Below are 19,453 nucleotides of genomic sequence, written 5' to 3'. Positions count from 1 at the left end.
TGGGAGGCAGCCATGACTACACTCCAGAGTTACAAACCCCCAGGCTCACGCCCATCACATGCTGTGACACATTCACCAGGGGACACAAGGCTCCTCTAATGTGGAAGGTGGCTATTTATGGGAGTCTTCTGTTGCAGATACCATGTCACAGTGGATCCTACCGCAGGGCCCTCGCTTTGCAGGCTTGTGCCATAAGGGGCAGCCTTTTGCCCGGAGACGAGAGTCTTGACACAAAGGGGCAAACAGAACAATTATCCCAGCTTGGTTGAAGAGGGCTCAGTATGTACTGTGCCAATAGGCAGACACTGTTCATTTTATCTGGCAAGTTGAGGGTGGGGGACAATAGCAAGTCCTAGTTACCAGGCCCACTCCACAACCTTGGACCATGTACCAATGGGAGGGACCAGGGTAGCCCAATGTACAGTGGATGAGTCCATAGAAGTCACTTGTCTATGGTCGGAAGGACTTCTGCAGGAGGGCTTCATTCTTGGGGCAGAACCCAGGGACAGGTTCCTGTTCTGTCCATCCTGAGAGGTCTGGTCCTCAGCAGGCAGCTCAGTGAAGAAAAAGCTGTTGGGTGACCCACACGGGAAGGACAGAGACTACCACACTTCTGTCTGGAGAGTTGAGCTGCAGAGAGTCACTGCAAACGCCCACGAAAACACCCAGCAGAAACCTCACCCTACCTCGTCAACAAACTTTAAATTAGCAGAGATCTTCTAAATGAAAATTCTAGATTTTCTTTTAACTGAGCACCTGTGATGGGCTCGTGCTGCCTAGAATGCAGGGAATTCATTTGATATTCTGTGTGTATATCTGTACACGCGTGTGCAGGAGCATGTATGTGCAGGAACATGTGCGTGCAGGAACATGCGTGTGGAGCATGCACGTGCAGAAGCACGTGTGTGTAGGAACATGCGTGTGCAGGAGCACGTGTGTGCAGGAGCATGCATGTGCAGAGGCCTGAGGCTGACATCAGGTGTCTTTGATCACTCTCCATACACTGTTTTGTTGTGGTGGGGGGGGTTGAGACAGGGCTTCTCTGTGTAACAGTCCTGGCTCTTCTCTGTAGACCAGGCTAGCCTCAATCTCACAGAGATCCACCTGCCTCTGCCTCTTGAGTGCTGGGATTAAAGGCATGTACCACCACCGCCTGGCTTCCACACATTGTATTTTGAGAAAAGTTCTCTTGTTCAGCTAGATTGGCGGGTCAGTAAGTCCCTAGAGTCCCCCTGTCTCCGCCTCCCCAGCTGTGGAATCACATGTATGTGCCACTGTGCCTGGCCTTCTTCATGGCCAGGGATTTGAACTCAGGCTCTCATGCCTGCAAGGACTTTTAACAACTAAACCATCTCCCTGGCCCCAAATGATAGATTCAAATATTTTTAGGTAACATCTAAATTCTTCTGGGGGAGAAGGTACAAACAGCACACATTCAGCTTGTCACAGATAGGGATCAAGGCAGGGCAGTTGGGGTCTGAGCAGCCTGCCTTGTGATATACATGTTGGAATGGAAGGTCTGATTCCAGGGCCTGCCCCACTGGCTATGAACATGGCTATGAATATGAATATCCACATGTTGGCTGGTGGACAGGACCCAAATAGCCAGGTCAGTTTCCAAGCCTGGGATTTTGTCTGTCCCCCTCTCAAAAGCAGCAGCGCTGATGCTCTGTGGTCACTGTGCAGAAATAGTCTCCTCTGTCATCAACACGGCAACGATCCGACTCTTGAGCAGCTGGTCCAGCACCTAACACCGAACAAGCCTCCTCGGCCACCCGGAGCCTGGAAAGTGAAGGTACCTTCCCAAGGGATACTCACACACACAGGCTGCACTTACGAAAGGGAGACGGTGAAGTGGAAACGCTGCCGCAAGCCTCGGAAGGTGACAAAGGACTGGGGCGGGAAGCTCCTGGTGCTGACTTCGCAGTAGGGATGCTCATACTCGCCAGGCGGGCACACGCAGTGGAAGCCTCCAATGAGCAGGTTCACACAGGTACCCCCGTTTTTGCATACGCCACTGGCACAACGGCCTGAGCGTACGTTCACCTGGCAATGCTCCCCTGGAGAAGAAAGCGGAGGTCACATGAAGGTTGGCTTGGTTTGCTTCCCCACCCCTCACTGTGGTAAACACTGACCAAAGGCAACTTGGGAGGGGCAGTTTATTTCAGCTATTGTCTATCATTGTGGGAAATCAAGGCAGGAACCCAAAGACAGGAGCTGAAGCAGAGGCCGTGGAGGAGTGATACTTACTGGCTTGCTCTTCAGGGCTTGCTCAGTTTGCTTTCTTATACAACCCAGGGATAGCTCCACCCACAGTGGGCTGGGCCTCCCACATCAATCATTAATCATGAAGATGCCCCATGGACATGCCCCTGACAAGCTAATCTAATGGAGGTAGTCCCTCAGCTGAAGTCCTCCATGTCCAGGTGACTCTAGATGCCTCGTGTTGATAAAGAGTAGCCAGCGCAGTGGCTAAGAGAAAGCCAGTGGACTGTGGATGTCCTGAGACACACAGCTTACTGCTGATGAGAGAGGCCTCAGGCTCAGAGGCTTAGATGCACAGGGACACCTGGACCTGGATCGTTGGCAGAGCTTGCTGTCAGCTTGCAGAGTCACACGGGCTGCTCTTGAAGTATCAGAAACACCCTGCTCTGGAGGTGACCCAAAGATGACGGGTTATAGGGCCATCTTCCCTTGGGAGTTCTCCTCTACTGACTGTGTTGGGGCTGAGACCCACTGCGTCCCAAGCTGCTGCCTTTGTATCCCAGAGAACAAATCTGCTGAGACAAGAGGCTGGCATCGCTAATCCACCATACACCTTCACAACCACGCAGGCCATGGAAGGATCCTAAATGCCTCTGGTGGCCAGGCCAGGCGTAGGCCAGGTTTAGACCAGGAGGGTGTGTTCTCATCCACCTACTGGTTCTGCACCGGCTGAGAGGGGCCCAGAGAAACAGGGACAGAGAGAGGCTGCCAATGTGCAGAAGTAAGCGGCAGCTGGTTTGGTGCTTGCTCATCTCAAGTCCATCACGGTAGACACTTGCTCTCCCAGGCGCTCTGCCTGCCATGGCTCTTGGCTTGGCCGTTCTGCAGGGAGCTTTGAGTTGGCGTGCTTGCACGCACACCTGCACACTCATGCCATCATATACCCCAGGTGACCCACTCAGACCATTACATCCTCACCAACGTGCCCATGTGTACATGCTTGTAAACATACTACTATATACTAAAGCATATACTAAGTATATACTAAAGCATATACTAAGTATATACTAAAGCATCCTTACATCCACGGTCTCAGACTCAGTCTGAACCTCACACACACATGCTCACACCTGTAGCTGCACTTGCCCCTCACAGACCATGTACATATGTACTCCCCTGACACACACACACTCTCACACTCACACATCAGCCGGTGCTCACACCCTTCTAGGCAGCCCTTGTGAGTACCCATCATTGGCATGCAGATTCAGCTTAAGATGCAGCTTCACACTCTCTCCCTCGGGAGTGTTGCCTCACTGTATTCCAGGTTAGCCCAGAAGCAGTCAAGCCCAGCACTGTGAACAAAGCTGCCCCAGGGACAGTCTGACACTGTGTTCACTAAACCGTGAAGACAAAGGGCCCTGCGGTCACCCTACCCACTGCCAGGGCCCGAGAGTAGCAGACCTGGGAGGCTCTGGGCTCCAGGAAATACCCGAACTTTCCCAGCAGAAAAGGCGGCCAGCCTTGCCCTGTGAGACTCTCCTATCTCCGCTTCCACCTGGCCGTCGGATGGCAATGTGGCAGCCCAGTCCTGTCGCTTGAGCGTGGGGTTCTCTTCCTCTCCTGAAGCCCAGGAATTCCTCTTCAAGACCCAAAAAGGCCCCAAGGGTATCTAGTCCCCCCCCAATACACACATTTTATCTCCTAAAGACCCTGAAGATGGAAGGGAGTCCACCCCAAGTCCCATATAACTTCACCTCAAGTGTCAGGCTGTATCTACAAAGACCTGATTTCCCAGCGAGGCAACATTCCGGGCTCTGTTGTCCCAGAACTGATGTCTGTTCAGTGTGACCTCTATAAGACCTGAGACTGTGGGGGGCTTCTAAGGCTGTGTTCCAGCGCTCAGCGGATGGCGCTTCTGACCTTTCCCCTCCCTAGCATAAGGCCGTACATCTCAGCACCCAGGCAACAGCCCACCCAGTTTCAGCCTGCAGCCTCTGGTTCCTTCCAACAAACATACCCCACCCAGCACCAACTTCCTCCCATCATCTCCTGGCACCTCCAGCTCAGACCTCCCCACTCCAGCCTGGGGTGAGGGTTCTGCCCTCTGCCCAGGGAAGTCGACTTTGAGTCTTGAAGCCACCAACACCCCGCTGGACCTCAGCTCCCCCAATACTCCGCTACCGTTCTCACCTCCTGGGACCTCATCCTACTGCCCCTAATCTTCACCTAGACCCAAGCACCCCAAGCATGCAACTGCACACTGTTCCTTTACCCAGGAACCCAGGGCATCACTCCAGGGACCTTGCAGTTGTCCAGTCGCTGATGATGAAACCCAGTGATGGCTGATCTGAGGTTCCCCTCCCTCAGCTTTTGAAGGTCACACTGTGTCCCCTCCTCAAGCCTGTCCCTGACTGTGGGCTCACCCCATAGGAAGCGTCACTATTTTCTGAACAGGTCCAGGATCTCTTCCAGCTCCACTTACAGCACCAGAATGTGGGAGCATGGGGGTGGGGATGTAGCCACAGGGGCTGTTTTAGGGTCAAGTCTGAAAACATCTGGTACACAGTGGGTGTCTTGCATGTTAGGGTGCTGGACTGGTGCCCACAGTGAGGGGGCGTCTGAGAAGAGCGGGGTATGCAGCAGGTACTGGCGAGTGCCTGTGGGATGAAATCATACAGCACCAGGGCTCCCCAGATCCAAGGCAATGATTCACGCTTGAGTTTAATCCACGAGGTTACAAAGCCAACATCATTCATCCACCGGTCCAAGCAGTGTGGGTAGATATCCACACAAAGAAGACTTAGCTATAGGGCTAAATACACCACTTTTATATAGGGTACTGTGAGCGGTGGTCACTGGGCTTCAGGTAAGCCGCTCCAGCCTGGGATGGAGCCTCATCTCCAGGTTCTTAACTCTAGGTCCTCGGGTGCCGACCCAGGGTCTGCTTTGATGTTTTTGTGAGAGCACCCGTCACAGCTGCCATTCCAGACAATGTGTCAAAGGTGCATCTTGGCCCACTAAGACCTTTCCTTGGACTTACCGTAGCTCACGTGACTTCTCTGCACGTGGTTAGCCAGCTGCCCTGGGGTGGGGGTGTTCAGTTTACAGTGTATGCATGCTCCCAGCACTGCCAACCTGGAGCAGCCAACTTGACCATGCAGGGTGCACACTCGAGACCTGGGCTGTGATGGTTTCTAACTCTGCAAGTCGTCTTAGCCCAGGAGAAGGATACAGGTCAAAGTCTGGGCGTCCTGCATCCTTAATGCTCTCAGGGAGACACTGTAAGAGATTTGCTTTGCTTTGGTCTTAGAGTTCTAAGATAGACAGACAAATAGAGAGAGCGCGCGCACATGTACGTGTGTGTGTGTGTGTGTGTGTGTGTGTGTGTGTGTGTGTCTCCATGCATGAGTGCACGTGCATGTACCTGCAGAGGTCAGAGGAGGGTGTTAGAATGCCTGGAGCTGGTGTTAGGAACCAAACTGGAAGAGCAGCAAGCTCTCCTAACGCCTGGGCCACCTCCAGCGTACCCTTCCTTTCTTCCTTTTTCTAGGTTGACAGACTTGGTGGGCGGCAGGTGCCTTTGTCTGCTGAGCCCTCCCTGATCTACATTTTTCCTTTCTGAAACAGGGTCACTGCATGGCCCAAAGTGCTCCATCCTTAGCCTTCTACCACACCTACCAAGCAGTGCCATTTTGATGAAATAAATCTTCTCAGGGCTCACTGTCACGATTTAACTTTCTCCCTTTCTAAGATTTCACGGTTCAGAGTCTGGCATTCCCCGAACATGCCAGGTGTTCTGCTCAGAGTCAAATGCTGCTGACTCATTCCTAACTGGGGAGCATGCCTCCGCACCTCCACCCCGCATCCCCACTTCATAGGCAGCCCCTCCATCCACACCGAGGTAAGGTTAGCTTGGGCAACCTGATTGCTGAACTCAATAATTCATGGTGCATGCCACAAGGTCCCTGCCCATGGTTAAGGCTGCAGACACATAAACACACACGGAAAAGACTGGAGCGAGTTGTGTAGAGAAACGCCCTGGAGCTGAGGTCAGCCTGGCCCTGAATCACATCCATGTCCCATCACTTAACAAGTGCCCTGCCCAGATGTGGATGAGTATTGTCCTGTCTGCTCAGACTCAAGCTAGTACTGTCAACGCTGTTGACCCTGAATCTAAGCAAAAGCCCAGTATCATAAGACTCAGGCAAATGGGGCGCCTGCCACAGGAAGGAGTCAGTTGGTAGATAGGAAAGTCAGGGCTTCTGGCTCAGAATGGAGGCTCTAGGAGATGAGAGGACACAGGCCCATGGAAGTCACAGTGCAGAGGGTAATCATGTTCAGTCTGAGGGAAGGGATGGGGGTCTGAGCTGGGGAGCGGCTGGTCATGAGACCCACTTCAGTGCACCATGCACAGGAGCAGGGACTAGCCATGCAGAAGGCCTGACTCAGCCTCAAAGGGTGGTGCTCAGACCCTTAAGACTTGGAAGAGGGCAGGATGTACTCCCTGGGAGGAAAGGGCAGGGAAAGGTCTGCCAACTTAAGTTTTTAACTAAATAAAGACAATCCTTTCTCCCTTAATAAAGACGGGAGGGCTTTAAAGTAGAAAAACTAGAATTTCCAGAGGTACCGAGAGTAAGCTCAGACGCAACCCACAAAAGGCACACTTGGAAGCTGGAGGTTCGGGCAGAATTGAGGATCAGCAGGACAGGTGGAGAACACAGCAAGCAAGGAAGTGGGTGTGGGGTAGGGGCTGGAATCTGAGTGTGGATCATTCAAAGTCAGGTCTTAAACACACAGAGCCCCAGAGTGGCCTGAAGCCCCACCACAACTCAGGCCCAGAGAGGAACCTTGTGTCCTAGCAAAGAAGATGCAAGCCACTGTGCAACTGGGGGCAGAAGCTCCTCGACCACAGAAGTGCTGTGACCAGCGGTGGCGCCGTAGGGCATTGAAAGGCAGGTGTCCATCAGAGGTCACTAAGCACTAAGCACACTGACCCAGCCTCCCATGTTTGCACTCAGTCATTATTCTTTCTTCTTCCCAGTCACCACACACCTACCATCTACCCGCCCTTCCTCCATCCATCAATCTATAGCCTTCCACACATTGACCCACCCACCATCTACCCATCTACCTGCCCTTCTCCCATCCATTGAGCTAGTGATCCCTTCAACCATCTCCATCTATCTACCCTTCCCTCTACCCATCTATCCATCCACACACCTATCATCAATGAGTTCATGCAATGAATTGCCCGGCACAGGACACGTTGAGACACTGAAGTTACCAGAATGAACAGAACCGCTACTTGCAGCTCTAGAGTCTCCTAAACAGAACAAATGTTTAGGAAAATAGAAAAGATGTGCTAAGAGGCTTAAAGGGTGTGGCCAGACTACAGAGCTCAGATGGAGCAAACCCTCCACACCCCAGAGGATGGGTCATGAGGCTGCAATTGGACCTGGAACCCCTGCCACGCCCACAGATTCTAAGTAGACCTGAGGAAGAACCTCCAGCCTCAAGCGTGCCCCACATGGTAGCACACATGGGACCTACACACGTGCAAAACAGTCCCCACCAGAGCAGTTAGGGCCCTCTCCTGGTGCCACACAGCAGCCTCCCACTCCCCTCCTCGCCTCATGCTTCTGGAGAGACGAAATGGAGAGGACAGTCACATTAGCAATGCCCCACTCCACACAGGGGCCGCACAGAGGTTACTCAGAACAACCAAGAGCCTGGGACATGAAGCTCCAGGACAGAAACAAAATCTGCAGAAGTCCTCAGTGTAGCCACATCCTTAGCATAGCCACCAAGGTGTGAAAGAGGGCGCCCTGCAGGCCTGCTTTGCCAAAGAGACCACAGGTAAACAGGACTAGCCTGATGCAGCCTGATGCTTTCTCTCTGGATGGTACCAGGGCCATGTCAAGAGTTGAACAATGCTATTACCACCATGAGAGCAGTCACAGCACAGACCAGTCGGGGCCGTCAACAAACAACCTCCCTTGTAGGCAGGCCCCAATGTGCAGAAGGCCCAGAGACGGTCAGAGCGTGTGCCGGATCACACAGCAGCAAGGGTAATGCACACGAGCATCAGCAAGGTCTGTAAGGAGTCTGTAGGGATGGGTGTGGAGTGTGTAAACACCCAGAATCGCCCTTCAAAACCCTCACCTTAGGAGGCTGTCAGGAGATGATGGTCAGGGCCTCAGGACTTCTAAGCACAACTGCGAAGGACAGAGGTTCACGGGCCCAAAACCAGTCAAATGACTCTCGCTTTGCTGGCTGTATGGCTATCCTGGAGGCAGGCAGTCCAGACACCCGTGTCCAGGAGCCATCTCCAGCACTTGAGAGGTTGGGTAAGCAAACAGAACTCATTTGGCAAAGGTCCTGGATTGCTGTGCTCCTGGCCTGACTCCTCCCCCAGGCAACTGTCACTCCAGGCCCCCACTCCTCACCCACCCTGCCTCAGGCCTTCACTTCTTCCCCACTCCAGGCAGACTGCCAGGTTCTAGCCCCTCCTCCCCTCCCCCTAGGGAGTTGCCAGCTTTGTTTGACTTTCTCACCTCCTGGGGATAGAAGCCCAGTCTCTCAGAGCCACAAGCTCAGGTGGCCCAGCCCCTCCCTGCTGGCCAGGCTACCAGAAGGTCTCAGCAGAGGGCCCAGACACCTGCTGCCCCTTCCCATGGCTACTGTGAGAAGGGAGCAGAGAGGTGGGAGCAGGAAGCCTCGAGGCCAGGAGAAGCCACAGTGCTGGGGCTTGTCCAGGGTCTGTCTCTTTCTGATGACTTCATTGTCTTTGAAGCAAATTCTCAGAACTTCAGTCACACCCATTTTTTTTTAAATATAAATAAAAAATGCATGCCAGTGGCAAAGAGCCAGATCTCCACCCACCCACACTACTCCCTACCCTGAGAAGCCACCTGCCTGGCTAAGGGTTGGGGCCTGCAGAGCCCGAGGGGGAATGGGGTACCACATTAAGTCTCCGTGTTCAGAGCGGCTCCAAGGGGGTCCTATACCGCAGTGACACTTGAAACATGCCCCCTAGAATAAAGCACCTCCGCGGCCCTGAAGCCACTGTTGGCTGAAGAGGCCAGAAGATGATCCACCCTGTGTGGTGCACAGGATGGCTGCCAGAGGGTGTGCCCACAGCCTGAGCCCTAGAGCCGGGACTGTCCTCAGCAATCAAGAGGTGCTCAGAGTAAAGACTCTCAGATGGGAAAACTATGACCAGAGGTGAAGGAGCCAGACTGGCCTTGAACCTGGAGATCCACCTGCCTCTGCCTTTTTTAAAAAATATTTATTTATTTATTATGTATACAATATTCTGTCTGTGTGTATCTCTGCAGGCCAGAAGAGGGCACCAGACCTCATTACAGATGGTTGTGAGCCACCATGTGGTTGCTGGGAATTGAACTCAGGACCTTTGGAAGGGCAGGCAATGCTCTTAACCACTGAGCCATCTCTCCAGCCCCTGCCTCTGCCTCTTAAATGAACTTGTTGAGGTTTTAATTTTTGTTGGTTTATTTTTGTTTGTTTTTTTTTGTCTTTGTTTTTGTTTGTTTGTTTTTCAAGACAGGGTTTCTCTGTGTAGCTTTGGCACCTATCCTGGAACTAGCTCTTGTAGACCAGGCTAGCCTTTGAACTCACAGAGCTCCATCTGCCTCTGCCTCCCTAGTACTAGGATTAAAGGCATGCACCACCACTGGCTAAATGAACTTTTTAACACAGCAGTCTTCAACCAGAGGGTCATGACCCCTTTTGGAGTTGAATATCAGATATTCACATTATAATTTATAACAATAGCAAAATTACAGTTATGAAGTAGCACTGGAATAATTTGTTGGTTGGCGTCACCACAACATGAGGAACTGTATTAAAGGGTCTCAGAGTTAGGAAGGTTGAGAGTCACTATTTTAACACAATCTTTAATTAAAAAAAAATAGGTTGTATGTGTGAGAGAGGGGGGAGGGAGGGAGGGAGGGAGGGAGAGGGAGAGGGAGAGAGAGAGAGAGAGAGAGAGAGAGAGAGAGAGAGAGAGAGAGAGAGAATATGCTTCTGTGAATATGTAGAGGTCAGGAGACTGTGCAGCTGGTCCCTCCTTCCACCTTTACACAGTTCTGAAGATCAAACTCACCTGCCTGGATCGTGCAACAAGTGCCTTTGCCCCACTGAGCCATCTCCCTGGCCCTTTAACACAATCTTTAACAGTTGTTATCAGTTAGGGTGTTATGGCGACATGCAGACAGAAGGAAAGGGGACAGGAGGGAAGGAGAGAGAGACAAAGAAGGGGGGGGGAGACAGAAACAGAGGCAGAAGGAAAGGAGGGGACGGGGAAGGAAGACCTTGAGACTGGGAAGGGGTGAATGGGTAGGGGGTTTGTCCTGTGGTTGTGGGGATCCGATTGGGAGTCTGAATTACAGCCAACTGGAAACTCTACGGACGGCCCCCACAGACAGAACTACCAGCACACAGACGGATATGGATACACATGCACACATACACACACACACACACACGTGCACTTGCACAAATGTCTGGCCTGAGGAGGACACTATAGTGTGTAGCTCCTCAGGACCATGTACCCAGCCCCAGCGGGGATGCTGAAGACCCCCTTCAGCATGGGATACCCCCCCCACACACACACAGTGGTGTGCCCAGGAGACCTCCCTTGAACAGGTCTTGTGCAAACTTCTTGCTTGGAGTCAATGCTTTCATAGCTCTTGCTCTGGCCCTTGTGGTCCCAGGAAAGACAGAGGGGCTTTGTCTGATGCTATGGGGAAAATGGATGGGGCGGAGAATGGCAGAGGGATGCATTCCCTAAAGTCCTTTAGGGTCACCGCTCAGGTCAGAGGCTCAATTTCTCCAGAAAAGCTTGATGACCAGAGTTCCACAGTGACATTAAAACAGGGGGTGGCGGTGTGGAGACAACTGCCAAGCTCTTTAGACTTTTCACGGGTCTGCTAGCTCTCCTATGCCCTTAGCAAGTTTTTTATTGACAGTCCAGTGGGTACCAGGGGCTGGTAAGGCCAGAAGTTGTAGTCACAAAATTATGGACCCAAAGAAGATGCCACCCAATGCCTGAGAACTGGGTCTCTATACTGCAAAAGGCACTCTGCAGATGGGACACATTGAGGACCAGGTCAGCTGGATTACCGGGAGAAGAGACGAAGCCATCACGGGATCCCGTGGGAGGCAGGTCGGGAAGTCAGAGCATGGGATGCAAGGGCGGAGGAGGTGAAGGGCACCGCAGGTGGTTCCAGATGCTGGAAGGCAAGCAGACTCCCCATGGGAGCCTCCAAGAGGAGGCAGACTGGCCAAACCTTCAGTTTAGAGCCTGGCTCCCTCTGCATCCTCAAGTGAGTCCATCTGCAATGACCTACAGCCCCCTGGCACAAACAGCAAGTGATACAGAGACACCCACACTTCCCAAGAGGAGGGAAGCTAGGCCCCATCTCACCAACGGCAGAGACACCCAGTGCAAGGCCTCCTAAGGTCTCAGCACAGATTGGCCAGTCCCTTCCCTATTAACTCTCCTTACTCACTCTTGCCTTGACCATCTGCAAGCTGATTGCTAGCCCTCAGTCCACTCTTGCCTTCTGGAAAGTGATGCTCGGAGGAAACTGCCTCTTAGCAGGAATGCCCCTGACCCAGATAGATGCTTGACAGGCATGTGAGTAAGAAGCAGGAGGTATCCCGGGGCAGAGTGAGCTATTTTCCCCACAGTAACAGTAGTGCTGCCCACGACTGGTGCCAGTGAGGAGGTCCTTATTTGGCTCTAGGCTCTTGTAGGTAAAGCCAAGTTCAGAGGTGGCCGTGTTGGATTGGGGATGCATTCATTAGTCCAGTGGCTGATGTCCGCGGGAGAGAGAAGCACAAGGCACGGGGAGCAGGCACTGTGAAGAGTCAGACCCTGCAGGAATGCAGTTGCAGGCTAAGGCACGGAGAAGCTGAGAAGAGGCAGGAAGCGCTGGCCCCTGCGACCTCTGGGTGCTGCAGCTCTCTGGGCACACCTCGACAGCGGCCTCAGAACCATCAAGGGCTATGGCTTGACCGTCTTAATTCACCTGTGCTAATCCTTTATCCAAAATACCTGGAAGGGTAAGTGTGGCAGCATAAGTCTAAAATCCCAGCACTCAGGAGACTGAGGCAGGAGGATCATGAGTTCAAGCGTCAACCCTTACCCCTCAAAGGACTTTGATCCAAAAGAGAGAAGACAGCATGCCTGGGATCAGGTTTTAGATTTCAGATATATTTTTTTTAATTTTGAAACATCTGCATATACTTAATGAGATCTCGTGGATGGGCACCAAGTCTAAACACAAAATTCATTTATGGTTCATGTATACCTTTTACACGTAGCCTCCAGGTCATTTTATACAAATTTTTAAACACACCTGCATTCTGACTGCAACCCATCACGTGAGGTCAGATGTGGAATTTTCCACTTTGACATCGTGTTGGTGCATGTAAAGTTTTGGATTTTTGGAACATTCTGGACCTCAAACTTTGGGTTAGGAATGCTCAATCTGAGTCCTGTTAACAGCACCCACAAGAGGACATGGGGAGAGTCGGGGGATCATCCTGGTGGCCAGTCAGCTATGCCTGACACTTGCCATGATATGTAGGGGATAATTATCAGTTAAAGTAAGAATCATTACACTGGCTGTATTTAAAATCTCAACTAGAGCAGTGAACCCTTTCAGACTTAAGGGAAGTCTTTTTTCCTTCACCCTGGCTTTGGGGGTTAAAGTTCACAGGAGCGTCCAGGCTGAATCTGCCTACACCTGGATCCCTAAGGACAAGTCTTAGTGAAAAACCAGGTCACCCAGAAGTGCAATAACACCCAGCTTCAGGACAGCACAGGAGAGAAAGACGACGTGTTGCAACCCACGCTGTGGAAAGAGCCAGAGCAGCAGGTAGGTGCGCAATGACGAGAAGAAAACAAGAAAACATAACATCTTCTCCCAGAGTCTGAAAGGGTTCGCTGCTCTAGCTGAGATTTTAATTACAGGCAGTGAAATGATTCTCGCTTTAACTGATAATTATCCCCCACATTAGGGACTAATGTCAGAGTGTTGGGATCCACTCCCCAGGCAGATGAGGTGTACCCTGTAGATTTCAGTCCACTGGGCGCCTTCCTCCCTGTGCTCAAGGAGGTGGCCTTGCAGGACCAGGACACAGCTCAGAGCAATGCAACACACAGCATGGAACTGTTTGATGGAGGCCCCTGGTATGTTAGTGTACTCCATGGTGAAAGGGACACCAGCACTCTATCTCAAACAGCAGCGGAGCTGGATAATATCTATATTTATAACAAGGGCCGAGGAGGTCCAGCAACTACTTTAAGGTTGTTCCCACAAGCAGACAGGTGGCTGGGCTCTTGTGTCAAGTATTTCAGGCCCTGAACCTACATAAGACGTCCTCAGCTTCAGGAGGCCTTGGAGGGTCCCGCAGTCTGAGGAGGCTCTTAAAGCAAGTGTGAAGGTGCTGGGGGAGCTGTTACAAAGTTCAAAGTGGGTGCCACCGAGGGTTCCCCAAGTTCTACACCCATCGCTACTATGGGGGGCAGAGGCAAGCTCATGGCCCAGGGCTGCAGCTTTGTGCTCGGCAGCTGTGCAAGCACCATTCGCTTGGATTTGCTGAAACACGCTGACTGAGGACAAGCAGCAAGACGTGGGGGCGGGGGCACCCTACGAACGGGGATCAAATTAGGGGTCAAGAATGAACTTGACCCTAACAAAGAAGTTTCATCCATGAACACCTCTGGGAAGGACACCCAAGGCTAGCTTCAGTTGGGATGGCAACCACACGGCCCCTCCCAGACCTGGACTCAGCTGAACTATCCCTCCTGCTGACATCAAAGCTGTCATTCTGGAATGTTCCCCAGGGGAGATGTTGATCTGTGATGATTAGGTAGCTATTCCCAGGTCTCCCTAAAGAAAGGAGAGAAGGAGAAGGAGAGGGAGAGATGAAAAGGGGAGACATCCTAGAAATGCCCAGGAGCCTGCAGTAGTGGGTCCCAACTCAATTTGGAGCTTGATCATAGGCCTGAAACCCAAAGGTAGGAAGGACCTTAATGACCGAGAAGGGACACGGGACAGACAGGATCCTGTCTCTTCCCACTAAGGACCAGAAGCAGCAAAGGTGTCGCTCTGACCACAGCATATGACAAATGGCAGGTGCAAGGACATGTCTCCAGCCTTGTAGAGGAGAGGTGGCTCTCCCTCCAGAGTCCCATCCGCATGTGTCCCCATAGATCTCACACAGCAGAGGGAGGTTACTAAGCAGACACACAGGGGGTAGGAAGGGAAATTTAGGAAACCTGGTGGAGGGGGATGGACAGGGGATTTCCACTTGAGATACAAGGGGCTGTGGTGAGAGAGGCCAGCAGGTACCGGAAGGCCAGCAAAACCTGGGTGTGGAGAGCAAGGAAGGGACCTTTGGAGTTCTAGGGCCACAGCCCTCAGGGCGGGAAACAGCTCTCTACCAAAGAATATGAAGTGCTCGCTAGGAATGAGCTCCAAGTCATTGCTGGCTAGAGACAGACATGAAGATGAGGGAGTCTACCTTATAGGACAGTGGAGCAGCAAATAAAGAGGACACATGTGAAGTTTAAGGAAGAAACCAAAAGGTTTTTAATGAGAGAGTGCAAGAAAGCCTTCCAGAACCTTCCTAGGGCAGGGGACAGCGGATTCAGGGGACATATGAAGGGTAGATGTAGGTGGACAGGAAGATGGCAGGTGAGGAAGCTGGGAGATGGGGGTCAGCATGGGAGTTCATGGCCACGTACACAAAAGTATTTAGAAAACAAAACAAAACACAGTGTCCCTCAAATGAAGACAGAGGCCAAGCGCAGAAGGAAATAAGCTTGTAATTGTTTACAGGCTTGAGAAATTATTTTTATTTATTTATGGGGGGGGCAGGTGTGGAGGTCAGAGGAAAACTTATAGGAGTTGGTTCATCCCTTCTACAAGAGATCAAATTCCATTCCTTCGACTTGGCTGCAGCAAGTGCCTTTACCCACTGGGCCATCTTACCAATTGGGACTGAGAAATTAAGGGGCTACCTAATATGCATCCAGAGCCCAGGTCTGAAGTCTTCTTGTCTCCTTCCTTTCCAACTACGAGATAGTTGCTGAACCCAACCCTGGTGGCAATGCAGAGCTGTAGCTTCAGGGACACACCATAAGGGGCCAGCAGCTCCCTTCCCCTTACAAACACCACGGGATCCAGGTGCCCTGAGCCGGGCACACCTCTAAAGCCAGGATGGTTTCAGAAATTCAGGAGAGCTATCTGGAATACGCTCCCTGGAGAATTCAGAGAGCTTTCCCTGAAATTAATTGATGCCTTCCTTCTGCCAGCTCCTGCTCCTGAGCCTCCTGTCCCGTGACACAGGAAGTCAAGGGCTCCTAGCACTCTTGGGCCAATTCCAACCTCACCGTGCGGAGGCCTAGAGCTCCAGCTCAGCTTACCAGGGAGCAAGAAATTAAAGCTGCGTGACGACAGCGTTGCTTTCATCGTGAAGAAATGAGCACAATTACCTCCACGCAGAAAAGAGAGTGCTTCAAAGGCAACACGGAGGAGAGGGAAGGAAGGGAATCGAGGAGACGTAATCGCTCTTAATTAGTTTTATCTCAGGGGAAATAGCATGATGTTTTCCAGTACCCAAAGAGAATCAAATTAACCTCACGTCAATCACCACATCTCACTGAGATGATGGATGTGGCCACCGTCCCTTTTCCGTCCTTCTAGAAAAGACTTTGCTGATGAAGAGGAAACCTGAGAGCTTCGGAAGTCAGTTGGCTGCATCCAACGGCTCAGCCATCATTGCCGGGGATCTGAGGGTCCACAAAGCCACCGTGGCCTTACTTACCTGCCCCAGCACGGTCATATCATCCCCTGAGGACCTCTAACAGGTCAACTAATGGTACCCTGGGATGAAGCCTGGAAGCTGTTACATGTCACCCTGCAGATGACGAAAGGGGTCCTAAATATCAGTGAAAGAGAACGCACCAAGTGACTGAGTGCTCACCGACAGAGATAGGGTAGAGTCCGACTGAACACTGCTCTGGCAGACAGCAAGCACTCTGCGAATATCGGCAGCAGGTGCTCAGTGCAGTAAATGTCTGTGGCAAGAATGGGCATGATGTAGAAGGGCGGTGTTTACTCCCTGGAGGGCACCAATCTTCCCTACAACGGTGGCCTCAGCTTCTCTGTCTGAGAGTTTACAAATCATTCCACACAGGGCCAGATGACAGGGAGGGACTGGGGAATGAGCCACCTCACCCTCATGCTTCTCTGTCAGGAGGGAGTTGGCCATGCAGCTAGCTGGGTCTCCTAAGACCTCCAAAGAGATGCCCACTGAAGCCTGGGGTCAGGAGTAGGAAGGGTATGACCACCCTGTGTCCTGTTGGTAGTACAGAAAAATTAGCTTGGCAAAATTCAGAGCAGGAAGGAAAGGCAGAGGAGGGGAGACTCCCCCCCCCCAAACATGCATGCGTGTGCACACACACATTTTCCCCAGCACTTCAGATGCACACCGACAATTAGAGAATCTCCTAGGCCTCTGCCTTCCTTCCTGCTCACCACCAGGCACCTGAGAGGCAGGAATCTGGGATCAGCACATGCCAGACAGCAGGAAGAACTGCCCACATCCTGTTGGCAGTCAGCCACAGACAGGGAGGGGAACAGAACAGGGGTGGGCAGCCAAATGTCCTTCTCCCTCCTCCACGTTCCCAGACAATAACCAACTTGAGATGCCGACAGGCCAACCTGGCAGCTCAACTCACGCGCTGTGAAGTTCTCCAAGTGACGTCCCTTCCTCTTCAGATGCACAAAACCACAGATACCCACTTTCCCCTCTCCATTCTCGCTACCTAAATCTCTCTCTCCCTGCTCCACATGCACTGCTAAAACCTACGGTGCAATTAATGCTGTGCTATATGCAGATAAGATTCCCACACTAGAGGACCCTCGGGTCTCCATACTAAAGTCCTTAATTACAGACAGAAGAATCTCCAAGTCACTTCCAGTGCAAATCAAGTTCCACCTAATCCCCAGAGAGCCTTCCAGAAAGATGAGCTGTTCACCATCGAACCTACGGGAACTGGCTTTTCAAATGGAATGTAACTGTACATTACAGGAGACCAAGGACCAGAACAAGATCTGTGGGTGTGCAATGCCATTGTAAACCGCTCTCCACGGCTGCCTCCTTATGGTTAAAGCAACCGTTGACTGCATTTGGAGAGGCTGGTCTTCAAGACTGGTCAGGACATGCTGAGCTAAGAGCATCTTGAGAGGCGGAGGAAGGTGAACCAGCCTTTGCAGCAATGAGGCATGACTAAAACTGCTAACTTCTTTCAGGACCCAGGCGGTTAAAGGTTCACGATTTCTACCCTGGCAGCACAGTTTTGCACTAACCAGTTAAACTGGAAATCTAGAATAAAGGGGCTTTAACTTTAAAGCCACTCACAACTAGCTGAGGTCAGTGGATTGCCGTGATTTCAAAGTGAAGCTTGGCTTTGGAGCCAGACCATGTCTCAAAACAACAGAACCCACTTAGATGTAAACATGGTATCTGACGCATTTGGGTGTCAACAGCAGGTCTCACCTAAAGCCTCCCTCCTAAAGTCCTCATGAAGAGGGTGACACAAGCCCCCCAGAGAAGATGAATGAGGCCTGGGAGGTTGGCAGCCAGCAGCTTCCCTTGCTAGCTAAGGAAACTGCCACCTAAGGCCACCTTAAAATGCGCAGAGCTGACACTTGTGCCCAGGACCTGTCTTCTAACATCATGCCTCTTGGGACTCACAGGAAACCCTCACACTTCACAAGTGCACTGTGAACCTCTGTGCAAAATACAGGTCAGCCCCTGCCAGTCCATCCCCATGCTCCAGACACTCACCAGTAAAGTCCTCAAAGCACTCGCAAGTGTAGCCACCCTCTCGGCTCCGGCACCGGCCGTTGGCGCCACATGGGCTGGAGTAGCAAAGGTCAATTTCAGTCTCGCAGTAGTCCCCGGTGAAGCCTGGGGGGCAGCGGCAGCGCAGGCCAGTGATGGGATGGATGGGTCGGAAGAGCACCGTGGTAGAGCTGATGAAGGGTGCTGAGCTGTCGAACCTGAGCACGGACACACACTTCATGTAGTTCTCACAGGGCTCCCGCAGGCAGATGTTGTCATCAAAGGGCAGCACGCGCTGGGCAGAGATGGTGGTCAACAGTGTCCGGTTTAGGTATATCTGCTCCTGCAGGTCCTCGGATGGGAAGAAGCGGCCACGAGCGCCACCAGGAAGCAGCGCTGAGAAGGTCACGTTCAGGATGTTGGAGCTGACGTCTGTGTCATTCTGGATGTTGAAGACGAAGATGTCATCCTTGGTGGTGGACAGCACTGTGGCCACGCCTTCTACAAAGAGGGATAGCAGCGGGGACAGGAACTTCTCCTGTGACATGTTCTCTAGGCGGACGGTGATGCTGTTGGTCAGCATGTCATCTGTGATGATGGTTACCCGCAAAGTGCAGAGAGCCGTGACACTGTGGATGCCATCTGTGGGACACAAGGAGACCTGGGGTCATTAGGATGCCCAAGACAGCAAAGGAGCCTACAACCTTACACCAAGAACAGCCTCAGATGCACTCAGCAAGGGAGAAGACAAGCTGGGTACCCCCATTCTCACTCCCCACCTTGACCTCGATACTACTGCCCCCACACACCATCCCAAATCATTACAGCTCCCAGTGTGCCCTTTTCTTATCGAAACACTTAGTGGTCCAAAACCACAGAACAGGGTACTCCAGGGACCAGGACGATTCAGCCCCTTAACACCCAGCACTCCCCAGTTCACACATTTACTCCAGCCATGTGAGATCTGGGATCCCGACTGTACCTACTCAACCCCATCCCAACATGGACAGCTCACCCTGCCCTAACCTCCTCTCTACCCACAACAATTTTTCCCATTATCCCAACCATCTTAGCTCAAACCCACCAGCAGGTCAACACAGGCGCCACCAGGGAACAGCTCTACTCAATGTGCCCTGTCATGGCTTAATTTATCTTAGCCTATCTATTTGTATCTTTACGTGGCCAGCACGCAGGAATGCTGGATAAACACTGCCTTACGAGGGTACTAAGATCTTCATCTGTAACCATTTCATAATTGCCAGTGCAATAGGACCACCTTCCCCCATCCCCACTGATGGACTGCTTCCCTTTGAACTCATCAGCACAGAAAGACCAATGCAACCATGGTCCAAGGAGC

At 52.0% G+C, this 19,453-nt stretch overlaps 1 protein-coding gene across 4 annotated transcripts in view; it reads right to left on the bottom strand.

Annotated features, from left to right (window-relative positions):
* The window catches only part of Celsr1 (cadherin EGF LAG seven-pass G-type receptor 1), a 133,354-nt gene that overhangs the window by 57,452 nt on the left and 56,449 nt on the right, over window positions 1-19,453 (bottom strand). For all 4 annotated transcript variants that reach the window (XM_050128833.1, XM_050128826.1, XM_050128809.1 and 1 more), the window contains exons 2-3: window positions 18,100-18,738; window positions 1,838-2,060 (exon numbers count right to left, since the gene is read on the bottom strand). In XM_050128833.1, the coding sequence (XP_049984790.1) occupies window positions 1,838-2,060; window positions 18,100-18,738 (862 nt within the window). The remainder of the gene's footprint in view (window positions 1-1,837; window positions 2,061-18,099; window positions 18,739-19,453) is intronic.

The sequence above is a fragment of the Alexandromys fortis genome, unplaced genomic scaffold (genome assembly GCF_014885135.2).
Source record: "Alexandromys fortis isolate MF-2015 unplaced genomic scaffold, M_Fortis_MF-2015_v1.1 scaffold_28, whole genome shotgun sequence".
In the NCBI taxonomy this organism is placed as follows: domain Eukaryota; kingdom Metazoa; phylum Chordata; class Mammalia; order Rodentia; family Cricetidae; genus Alexandromys; species Alexandromys fortis.
Note: the sequence above shows the minus strand (reverse complement) of the source record. Positions and strands in the feature narration are given on the sequence as shown.